Source organism: Antechinus flavipes, chromosome 1 (assembly GCF_016432865.1).
Source record: "Antechinus flavipes isolate AdamAnt ecotype Samford, QLD, Australia chromosome 1, AdamAnt_v2, whole genome shotgun sequence".
Lineage (NCBI taxonomy): Eukaryota > Metazoa > Chordata > Mammalia > Dasyuromorphia > Dasyuridae > Antechinus > Antechinus flavipes.
In genome coordinates, this window is record NC_067398.1 from 53,454,237 (window position 1) to 53,466,661 (window position 12,425).

At 43.3% G+C, this 12,425-nt stretch overlaps 1 protein-coding gene across 1 annotated transcript in view; it reads right to left on the bottom strand.

Moving 5' to 3' along the window:
- The window catches only part of FGD5 (FYVE, RhoGEF and PH domain containing 5), a 178,231-nt gene extending 170,666 nt beyond the window's left edge, over positions 1 to 7,565 (bottom strand). Inside the window, exon 1 of the mRNA XM_051982882.1 lies at positions 7,117 to 7,565. Coding sequence (XP_051838842.1) covers positions 7,117 to 7,129 — 13 coding nt within the window. The 5' untranslated portion in view covers positions 7,130 to 7,565. The remainder of the gene's footprint in view (positions 1 to 7,116) is intronic.
- Positions 7,566 to 12,425: the final 4,860 nt, after the last annotated feature.

The following is a 12,425-nucleotide window of genomic DNA, read 5'->3' on the forward strand; positions in this document are numbered from 1 at the left end:
TCTGAGATGCTGAGCAAATCATTTAGCCTGTGAGATTTCTATGGTACCTCAAGATGGGCAAAACGCTCTATATCTATTGGGTCCTTACATGGCATCATTATGCCATTTATTGATGAGGAAAGGGAGACTCAGGAGGATGTTTTTGGACCTAGGGTTCTTCTGACTACTGGTCCATTGCTCTTTCCCTCCACTTCTTTCCACAACTTTCCTAAAAGGTAGAGGATGAACTCACTCACCACAAAAGTCCCTTCCAGCTCTATCATTCTATGTTCTAGTCCACATCCTGAGGGGAACTGTGGCATCTGTCAAATTCAGGAAGGACATGCTGGAGGACGCAGGTGTTACCCACAGTACACCAGCCTTGCAGAAAAGTACCAGCTGCCCTGTCTGGTTCATGGTTCTTTCTCAAGCCAGCCCTCCCTCCTGAATAAACAAGTAAAGCTACAAAATTGATGTTCTTATGACTCTGGGAATGTGGGCAGAGGATATTTGCAATGACAGGATCTCATATCTTGAACTGGACAAAGGCCAACCTGGCCCCAACCCATCCTACCTACCCTCCCCCAAACATTTCCCATAATGTCTCTGGGCTATTCATTTCAGGAAGTTCTTCCCGGAATCTACCTTCCATCTTCCCTGAAACTGGTTAAATTCCATTCAATTTAACAACCTTTTATTAAATGTTACTATGGGCACAGTTCTCTGAATGACCCCACACTTCTTCAAACCTGAGACAAAGGCCCATATTTTAACGCCAATATTCCTTCAGTGATGTTCTATGTATGGCGACAGTTACTACAAGCTCAGAACAAATGGAGCTCAGAATCAACCCCAAAGACAATGGAGAGATGGAGTGAATTACACAGGAGAAATGGTGTTAATGATGGCACTAGGAAATGAATATTTTCCAGGAAAAAAAGGGATGGGCCATTCACACACATAGAATTAATAATAAATAATAATAACAACAAGAAGAACAATAAGACTTTATTAACATTTATACAGTGCTCACTAAGTGCCAGGCACTGTGCTAAATGATCTACAAATATTAACTCATTTGATTATATCTATTTTACAGATAAATAAACTGAGGCAGGCAAACATTGAGTGATTTGCCCAGGGTCACAGAAATAGTAAACGTCTGAGACTATATTTGAACTCAAGTCTTTTGGACAACCAGACCTGACAGCTATCTATCCATTGTGCCTGAAGCTGCCTGAAAAAGAAATGATGGCTCCTGTGTCCTTGTTGGTATTAATAAACCAATAACTATTATTAATTGACTATTATATGCTAGGTATTGGAGATACATTGACAATGCTCCTTCAAGGAGCAGCAGACGTGCCATGGTCAAGAGAATAAGATGACGGCAAAAGGACTCTAATCTAGCTTGTCTTATGGGCCCTCTGTGGTGGGGCAAGAGTGGAGTAACAAATAGAAGGCTTGTATGTTTTATCAACTGGAGGGAATAAACACATTGATTAGATAAAAAAAAATCCAGTAGAGTGTTAGAATAAGAAATCATGACAAGACAGACATGATGGTCCACTGTGAGGCTACAAAGCTAATAGCAAAACTACTCTCTGTCCTCAGTGGAATAAAGCACTTGCCCAGCTTCATCAATCCATGACAAGGATGTAGTAAACTCTTACTACAGATCCAATACTCTGCTAAGCACTGAAGATCAAAAGAAAAAGCAAAGCCAGTCCTTACCTCAAGGAGATTATAATGGGGCAGACAACATATACAGATATAGAATTTTTACTGATGTGTACAAAATAAGGGAAGGGAAACTTAGAAGGACTGCTCTAATAGTTTAGAAGACTCCTCTTCCTGAATTCAAATCCAACCTCAGACAATGACTAGATGGGCAAGTTACTTAACCTTGCTTGCCTCAGTTTCCTCATCCGTAAAATGAGCTGGAGAAAGAAATGGGAAACCACTCCAGTCAGTTGGAGTCACAGAGAGTCAGACATGACTCAAAATGATTGAACAACAATAAATAACATTTGAGGAAGCAGATGGCAAAGGCAATGAACTTGGTCTTGTTTCTTGTTCATTCTTCTAGTACATGTAAATGTTATCATATGGTTAGGATTGGGTTTTTTCTGTGCCTGATAAAAGTAGACTTCTAGTCAAGATTTATGGCAGAGGCTACAAATATATTCAAAGGTCAGTTTGTAGTCAAAATTTGGGATTGTTTTGTGATTGAGTTTAGGGCTCAGACTGTGATTGGAATCTGAATTTAATCTGCAAACACAGTTTGACTGAATCTATGGCTGGATTAAGTCTGTGGATCATAAAATGGGAGTAAATCTAACAAAGTGTAGCCTTTAGATAGTGGCACCCTTGGAACAAAGCCCCGATCATCTTATCCTGGTTATGGCTCTATTTAATATTCTATTTGTGAGATTCTCATCCAGTGAGAAATGAATGGTCATAATACTAGAGACATACATGTAAACAAACTATGAAAAGGTACTCGGAAGATCTTGTTAAGAAGACTTCCTTTATCAGAAATCATCAGTAGAATTGCTATTCTCATGTCTTTCTTTTAGACAAGCATAAATTAGCATCTTTTTGAGGGGTACTTTCTCCTTTTCCTCATTTAAGTTGGCATCTTGGATATGGACAGAATCAAAAAAGATTCGAGTATCACATCCATGATCTTAGTTCTAACTACTTGATTGAACTTGACTCTGATTTGATATGATCCCCACAGTTGCATGCTACAGGCAAAATTAATCTAATCCAACAGACAAACTGGGTTTTCCTTTTTTCTAGGCATGAGCTGATCCTTTCTCCTCTAGTCCCTGGCCATTGTCCTGAGGAGAGGGAATAGGTGGAAGGATAGAGTTCTCACCAGAAAACGTGCCCTTGCTAAATGAATCCTGGGTCATTTTCATGGTAGCTCTACTTGTTTATCTCTCTTCCTTCTCACTATAGTATTTACATTCATTCTCTGCCAACCAGAGAAAACATTCCCTTGATCTGCCACTTTTTGGGCCCTGGAAAGTCACTATGGTGCACGCAGTATGGTGGAAAGGTCTCTGGGTCTGTGAATTAGGAGACCTGCTTTCAATTCCCAAATCAACTACTAATTGGCTACATGCCTCCAGAGAATGTTGCTAAGCCTCTCTATCTCATTTATTAATCTTTCCAAAAGAAGGGACTGGATGCGAAGGCAGTTAAGATCCCTTTCAATTCTACATCTATGAACCATTTAGCCTTCTTAGAGGCTCAGTTTCTAACTTTGCAAAATGAGGCAATTGGAGTAGGTAGATGCTCTTGACTCTTGCTCTCATATTCTATGTGATTATCTCTAACCTAGTTGCCAATTTAAGTGTGGGTAGAGAAGTGATCAGTACTCAGGTGCCAAGTGTTGCTTGCCTATGTAAAGATGAGGGAAATCACAATTCTACTGATGGTTTCTGATAAAGGAAATTTTCTTAAACACTTTTCCCTATTATCTCTTCAGATTTTTCTTAACTTGATGAAAGAAAAGAAAATTAATATTTATTAATAAGTCTTTTTTGTATTTTATCTTTATTTTTTATTTTTTACTTTTTATAGGCATGCATATTTATACAAGTACCTTACTGCATAAGAAAGTCAATAAGAATCTTAACTGCACTTTTATCCAACATCTTAACTGCTCTTTTATCCAACATGGCAACATTTCCCTCCCCCCCCCCCCCCTGTCACAGTCTTCATTCCCACCAGCACTATCCCACTCTCTTATCTCAGCAGAACTCCAAGAAAAAATGGCTAGTTGTACCTCAGATATCCATAGTTAATGTTTATTGATGGTTTAAAAATCAGGTTATCCTTAGGACTCTTTGCCTCCTCCTCAACTACTTTGTCACCATTACTAAAGAAGCAGCAGGTCTGAGGTTCATTTTGCATTTGTTTGTTTCATGAATTCTCATGGTCAAAAAATTTATCACCTAGTGGCCAATGTACTGTTGATGACTTGGCCTGTACCCGGCTTGTGCAGTTCTTGAGAAAACTAACACAATCTATGGTTCTGCCATATCTTATATCAAGCTTGTGATTATCCAAACAAGGATAGAGAACCAACTTTTTGAAGGTACAAGTAACCCTAAACAGTACATATTTAGGAAGGATCACAACTGGGTTCTAGTCTCCTTATTGCTCACAATTAACAAATCAATTTCTCTGGGCCTCTTTTTGCCCACCTGTAAAATGCAACATGTGAACTCTGACATATTGAAGATCCTGTCAACTTGAAAACCATGATTCCTGGGAAATGAAGTACCAAGTATGAGCTCCTAAATAGTTATAGTGAAGTTCATTTTATGGTCCTGAGTTTATTTTAATTATGATGTATCCCAGTTCCCATTGAACTCCCACACCCAGATGTTCAGATACCAGCATTCAATTGAATTTTAATTTAACTTTTAGTACTGAGTACCCCTAAAATACCTAGACAATGACTCAATGATCTATAATTAAGCTGCTGTTCATCCAGTCCATTGTTCTTGGGTGAGCTCTAAAGACTGTATATTTTTGCTATCCAATCAATGGCCAATCACCTGGCATGATTATAAAAATACTCCCTTGTGATAGCTACCCTCTTCCAGCTCCTGCCCAGGCAATAGAATGATATCTGCTAAGACTCTAACTTAAACATGCCAGTAGTTTAGGCTTGAGCTTCTGGTGGCCACAGAGCAGGGAGGAAAGGCTTCATAGAAACAGATGTCATCTGGCCCATTATCCCTGCCTTTCTGGAAAGCTGGAAACTCTCACTATTGTTTTATTTTTTTTCTCACTATTGTTTTAAAGAGAGTTGGGGGGGGGCATAGAAGGAAAAAAATGACTCTGGCTCCAGTTGAGTTGGTCAGAAAGAGAAGGTGAAGTGGTAGTGGAGATTTTGTTTCAAGGTGGTAGGCTTGGGGCTCAGAATTCTCTTTCCACCCTCACTCTTAATATAGTATATGGTATCACAGTTACACACCTCCGTCTATTAGGCTACCCCTTCTCTATAATGGAGTTAATTGCCATGCCTTCTTCTCACCTTACTTCCCCTTGCAGGGAATGTTACAGTCCACACACTAATTACAAATACACCATACCCCCCAAAATGCCACTCTGAAACCCCCAAATGCTTGTGCCTATATCTGGGACCCATTTCCTTTAACTCTCAATTCTAAATCAAGGGAAATTTTTTTTTCCTTTGTCATACTCAGTCCCACTCCTTGCCACCAGCCCGCACTTAGCTCCTAAAGCAGACAATGTGATTTTTTTTTTTTTTTTTGCATTAAAAGGGTAAAAAAAAAAAAGGCAGCAAGCAGCAGGATATGGGTTCCAAGACAGGCAAAATGGTGGCTTCCTGTTTCTTTAGTGATGTGCAATTGGGGTTACTTTTTTTTTTTAACATGAAAGATGGCATCTTGCAAAATTTTTAAATTGGGGGAAGAGGTATTTTAAGCACATTAATATGAATTGATAGAGGCTCTTTTTCACCACAGTGGGGCCTGGCCCTTTGGGAATCTAATTCCCTAATATCTTAGAGGAAGGAACTCCTCCTCTATTTGGTTTTGAAAACAATGGGGTGAAAAGATGGGGAACATCTCCCAGACCCAGCAGGACCCCCGAAGTAGGTCGCAGTAGTGTTCTCCCTTGGTTCTGAATCCCTAGGCAGGGATGGAAGATATCAGCGAGGAGGGCCCAAGAAAGTGCTGTCTGGAACCGTAAAAGGGGAGATAGAAAAAGTATCCCGAGTCAGAGGCTGCCCGAGAGGATGGGACGTGTGTATAGATGCATTTTATTATTATTTTTTTAAATTGCATTCTTCGTGGTTGGGAACTTCGTTGTTCTGGTGGGTAAACTCACAAGGAAGGGAGTACAGTACTGCTGCAGGAAGGGCTCCCTAAGACTGGTACCAGGACCTCATGTCCCACCCCGATCCCCGCGAGGGAGCGGTGTGAACAGCAGGACCACATGCAAATTAGCTTCTCTGGGGCATACCCAGGGATAGAGTCAGAGAAGGCCAGTGAGTGGAGCAGGTCGGGCAGCCTGCCTGCCAGGTTGCTCCCTGGGCATCCGCTTGAAAAGGTCGGAATGGGGGGAGGCGCTGGGGATCCTACTTATCAGGCTCCGGAAACCGAGAGATGGTGGGCTGCGAAAGGGCAGGAGCAGCTTCCCTCTCTCACCCGGGATCTAAATGGCATCTAAGGGTGCGCGCGCCTAGTTTTCTAGATACAGCTGAGGGAAACCAACAAACGAAGCCATAAAGACTTGATTCATTGATATGGGCGGCGGGGCGGGGTGAGGGGTACTTTCCCTATCTCCCTATTCAGAGATTCTTTTATAAGCTGTCTCCCATCTCCTCTCTAATCTAATTCCTCCAAGAGAAAAGATAAGGAAATCACCAGTCCAAATGTCAAAATGAATCGTGGATCAGCTCAGTTGGATGGTTCCAGCTCCCCAGTGTCTGAAGGCGGACCTCTGAGGGAAGGGGCCCCGGGACCCCCACTGCTAGGAGGCTGCTTCCCCTGAGGTTTGCAACTCCGCCAGTCCTAACCCCATCGCTTCCATCGGCGTCCAAGGCCCGAGCTCTCTAACTTCCCGGCCGGTTCCCTGGGCGCACACCAGTTGCTCCGCTTGGAGAGAGCCCCTCCCCGGGATGGGTGGAGAAGAATTGGCTTCTTTCTTTATTACTATTACGGGGCACGCAGGGGCTGGAAATGCCTCACTTTGCTTGTCAACTGCAATCTTCCCGTCTCGCCCCTGGGGCTCAGGGAATACAAAAGTTCCCGGGGTCCAGTGCGTCCCCTTCTACCAGTTCTGCCTCGCGACTGGGCGCGAGGAAAAGATCCCGTTCCTAGCCGGGGCAGCGCCCCGCTGGTCCCACTTCCAACAGGGGCAGCGCCCCGCGGGTCAGGCTCCCGGGCGCCCAACCCTTAGCCCCCAGAGGCCGCAGCTGGCAGGAACAGACATCTCGAGGCTGGGCACTGTCCGAGCCTGAACCGAGCTGAACTGGGAAGGTCGGGGGTCTGAGGGTGTTGCAGCCCCAGGAGCCCGGAGCTGTGCAGCTGCGCTCCTCCGCCCGCCCCTCCGGCAGCCTCTCCCGGGCCCCGCGGACACACCTACCTGCGTTGTTCATCTTCCAAAGAGCGGAGCCAACTCTCGCCGCGCTCGCTGCAGTCCCCTGCCTCAGATCATGGTCCCACAGCCCTGGCAGTCCAGGGTTCGGCTTCTCTCTAAAGCGCCCTTCTTCCCTTTTCGTCTTTCTCGCGCGTGCACTCACCCCCACCCTCTCCGGACCCCGCCTGTGCAGGCAAAGGAAGAAGCCCCCAAAGCCGCTGGCAGGAGGAGAGGGAACGGAGAAGTTGAGTAGGGGGATTCGGGGGCGGGGCCACCCGAGCGCCTGCAGCAGCCACACTGGGCAAGGGGACAGTTTGACCTAGAGGAGATCGGCTGGGGCTCAGCGGCTGCTGGGACTCAGTGGCTACTGGGGGGCGCGGCTCGGACCCGGCTGCTGCTGCTGCTGTTGCTTCTGCTGCTGTTGCTGCTGCAGCCGCCGCTGCCGCCGCCGCCGCCGCTGCTGCCCGGCCCCTTGCTCTGCCCCCCTCCCTCCCTCCCTCCCACCCTCCCAGAGCCCAGAGCAGGGCGAGCGCAGACTCGCGGCCAGCTCCCCTGGTCCCCCTGTGCTCGCTGCGCTCTGGTGGCCCGAGCTTCCCTCCTCCTCCTCCTCCACCGCCTTCTCCTCCTCCTCCTCCTCCCCCTCCTAGACATTTCCTTTCCTTTCCTGAAGAGGAAGCCCTTTTTTTGCTCAGTCAGGGATTGAAGGCAGTGGAGAAAACCGAGGGGGGCGAATAGCAGCCAAACAAGCGGAGATTTAAAGGGACAGTGACCACTCTCTAAGCCACCTCCGCCCTCTGGTCCTCTCCTCCATCCCTGGGAAGCTCCCTGTTGAACTGGGCCCCTACCTGGGGCCCCAAGCTACGGAAGATTTAAAGAGATAGTCAAGGACTTGTGTCGTTTACCTCCCAGCCGAAGGTGTTAGAGGTGTGCGGGAGTTTGGGCTGGGCTGGGGATGGGAGATGAAAGGCTAAATTAGTGTACCTGCCGAGAGAAACCTCGACTTTCCAAGAAACTCAGGGTCTAGCAGCAGGAGGCGGTGAAGCCTCGGGCAGGGGCGAGGTGAAGCCGGACTGAAGCGTATTTGCCAAATGGGTACAAAGTGTACCTGCTCCGTCTGGGCACAAACCTCCGGACTCGGAATCAGATCCGAGCTCCTCTAGTCTGACGCAGGGAGCGCTGTTTCTTTGGGACTCCAGACACATATAGATGTACCTTGTTTTACGCAACAGATAGGGTTGTGAAAAAGTTTAGTATAAATCGATTTAAAAAAAAAATCAAATCCCTCCCCCTCCATCCCCCTTAACTCACCAGAGGAGCCAAGTACTTAAGAGAACCAGCCAGAGGCTCCTTTTGTAATGCAAATCACTGCTCACTAATGTATCCACTTTATGAGTGTGGATTTTTGTGTATTAGACTTAATTAGGGGGAACTCCACCTGTGAAGAATAGAGATGAAATGAAAGGGGGGGGCAGGCGGGTTGTTTCCGCATAGAAAAAAAAAAAGACAAGGGGTAGTAGGGAGGGGAGATAGAATCAAGTCCCTCAACAAATCTTCTGGGAATGGAATTCATTTTAACAGTTATTCAGGCCAGAGGGGGTTGGGAAAGGTCCTGTCTCATAGGATCATAGATCCTTAAGAGCTATCGAATCCATACCCCCTCCCCTGTTTTAGGAATGAGGAAACTAAGGCAGCGAGATTCAGTAATTTTGCGCAAGGTCACACAGTTAATTAGTAGGTGAAGTGACATTCGAGCTGAGGCTCCCAGTCCGGTACACAATTTTATCCACCACACCAAGCTGTCTCTCTCCTTGGTACTACTGGGTCTGGTCGATGACAATGGAGGAGGAGACAAGTGATACTTTAAGTTCCAGCTTGTTGTCCTCTAAGGCCTGTACTTTCTGGCAGAATTAATAAACCTAGTCATAAAATGTAAGAATAGTAAAGGACCTTACTATATTCCAGTCTACATCCACTCTTGCATTTTACAGAGGAGGAAACTGAGGCCCAAAGAAAGAAAATGTCTTGCTCAAATTCTGTTGTAATGGGAATTTGTGTAAGGGACTGCCATTTTGGCTAGACTGGACACTGAAAACATCCTGTCCCACCCGAAAGGGACATAATCAGGATTCTAACTGGGATAGTGTAGACAAGGGAATTCATATCTTCCATACATTGCTGTCTCTCCTATTAAGGAGGTAACATAGCTTAGTGAAAAGGGTTTGGGGTTTGATGATGGTAGATGTGGATTCATGTATGAATTCATCATTTCTAGCTATGTGACTATTCCCATAAATAATAGGCACCTTATCTGTTTCATTTTAAAATGGGAAATGCATATTCAATATATTTCAGCTCGAATGATAAAATGTTTTGTAATGTACTCTGGATTATTATTCTATTTTAAAATATCTTTAGTATTTTATTTTAGTTATTCATTTAGCAAAGTATTTAAAATATTTTAAAATTATTTAAAATAATAGAATTATCATTTTATTATTAAACTTATTATTACCTTTAATGAGGAAATACTTGATGGCAAATGAGCTTGAAATTCACATTCTTCAATAATACAGATATGATTTGTAGATCAGCCAGGTTTTATTTCTTTGTTCTGCCTTGGGGAAAATGTTTTAGCATTACCAGCAGAGGGAAGGCAAAGGCAGAGGTACAAAGAAGGAGGTGATTCCTAAAATCAGGCATTTGGATTGCATGTTGGGGTGGTGGTAGTGATGGGAATGAGGACCGAGATCATGGTTTTTAAACCTTTGGGGTTTGGCTTTATCTGTGAATCCATTTATTCATGTTGTTCCTCTTCCCCCTTACCTGGATGGTAGAATGAAGGCTACATCCCAAATGGGTATATTTCAAGGAGTCTAAAGCATTTCCCAGACTTTTAACTGTGTCTACTCCATGCCAGACGTCTGGATCAAAACTGAAAAATGCAGTCCACTCCCCTTATGTTTCCATATGTTCAGGTGTTCAGCATCTCTCAGATGAAAAATCCAGATGACTTTGCTGAGTTTTTCACTTCCTACCAGATGTGCTGCCGTGTGGGAGACCTGGCTTTAATCTTGATCCTCCCTTCTCCCTCTTCCTCACATCAAGCTAGAGAAAGGAGACAGTGTTCCTCCAATGTTATAGGATCATAGATTTAGAATTGTATGGGCCCCCAGAGACCATCTAGTCCAACCCTCTTATTTCATTTAAATAAATTCCAGAGAGAAATTTGTCCATGACCATAGAGGGAGTAAATGGCATTGCTGGGATTCAAACTAAATCCTGAGGTTCCAAGTTTAGAATTCTCTCCATGACACTTGTGATGACACTTTCTTAGCAGAATAACAAGAATCACAATGGAGTTTACCTTTGTTGGTCTCAGTTTCCCCAAATGTTAAATGAAGTAGTAGTAGTGGTAATCCATATAGTTCCTTCCAGGTGTACGATTCTCCAAAATCTTCCAGTCCAAGACGATTGAGTAAAAGAAGAAAAATCATCTATCTGCCATGGGTCCCTGGTTTGCTTCTGATTTTGACCACTAAGAAGCACATTTGAAAGTGTCACTGAAGGGGAAAAGTGATTGAAACAGAATAAAAAAAGAAATTGTTCCCATGCTGAAAAGTTCTTTTTACAGGAACATTTCATAGCTAGGTGGATATTAAGGGACAAAGGGGTGGAAAAGATTAGTCTTTTTGTGAAATAGGACTAGTTGGCCATAAACTCATGAAATCAGCAAGTTAATCTTCCTTTTCAGACAATTCTCTTCCAGTCAACAAGCAAAACAGTTTGTCAACCTCTTATCTAGTTTTCTTTTGGCAGGGAGGGACATGATCTGATAGAGACATCTACGGTAAAGTGTAGAAAAATTAATGTGCCCTTGAAAAGATTTTGCTAATTCCTCCCTCCCCCTTAAAATGAATCCCTAATAGTAGAATTTGGTAGCCTGATGGAACCTGGATGTGGGAGATGGTTTTGGTAGGGCCTCAGAGTCCCTCAAACCACATTATTTATTTGATCTCCTGCTAATCTAAGGAAGGCATCCTTGGGCAGATGCACTCCCTTGTCCAGCCATTAGCTTGTGCAGTCAGGATTTTATTCATAGCCACATATATTCTGGAATAATTTCGGGGTTTATTTGTATGGATTAAGTAACATAAACTTTAAATGTTTCTTCTTTTTCCTTCAGATCTTAGGGGAATTGCTTATGGCAGCACTGCTTTTTATTTTCTTTTACAATTATTATTATTGTTATTTAGAATTAGAAAGGATTTTAGAGGTCATCTTATTCAATATCCTCCATTTATAATGAAGAAATTGGGTTAAAAGAAGGCAAAATGATGTAAGTAAGATTGCATAGGTGGTAAATAGCAGAGTGAGCATCTGATCTCATATCCTCTTTGCTTGATATCATGGTACCTAGCAAGTCCAGCATGCTATCCAAAATGTTATGCTTTCTTCTTACAATGTAACCACATCATAACTATTCTAAGATCTGACTAAGACACTATTTTTTTCAGGTCGGTTCTGAGAACCAAAAAATAAAAGCGAATTCATTATGGAGAGGTCATCACAGAGGCTGGGGTCAATTTTATTTCATTAATAACCAATGTCATCACTATTCACTGTGAAAAAGATGCAGGAGAGATGCAGGGGGAGGGGAAATTGACTCCTATGAAAATGGATTCTAAAACCTTCTTAGTTGAGGTAAGATTAAGTCTTTGAAGCTAAATAAATTCTGTTTGAAATCAATCCATAAACCAATGATGATGGGGGTGGAGGGGAAGAGAGGACAAAACCCAAAATCCCAATCATTGAATTACAGTCAAATTAATGAGCAAAGTGATCAGTTGTGAAGCCATTCCTCAGCTTTCTCTATCAGGAAACCACTCTTTGGTGAATTGAGGAGAAAGAAAGATAGCAAAATGTTAATATCTGAAGCTGATATGACAATATTTGCCTAATGAGATTAGATGGCACAACAGCCTGAAAAAAGTTTGAGTCCATTCTTTACTAGCTAAATGACTATGAACCAGTTATGAAGGGTCAGTTCCCTCAAAATGAGAACCATTATACTTGTATTGCCTACCTCACAAGGTTAAGTGTATTGAATGTATTTAAGCCTCAAAGCACTAGTAAAGTGTCAGTTATTATTATTCAGAATTTAGCACAGTGTCTTACTCTGCAGATGCTTAAATGTTGAGTCGACTCATCATCAGTTATATCTGTATAGATGTTGCCATTTGACTAAAATAGAAACTCTTCCATTTAATGTTTAAAGCCCTTTACAACCTGGCACCCTATTCGTTTCCAACTTTATT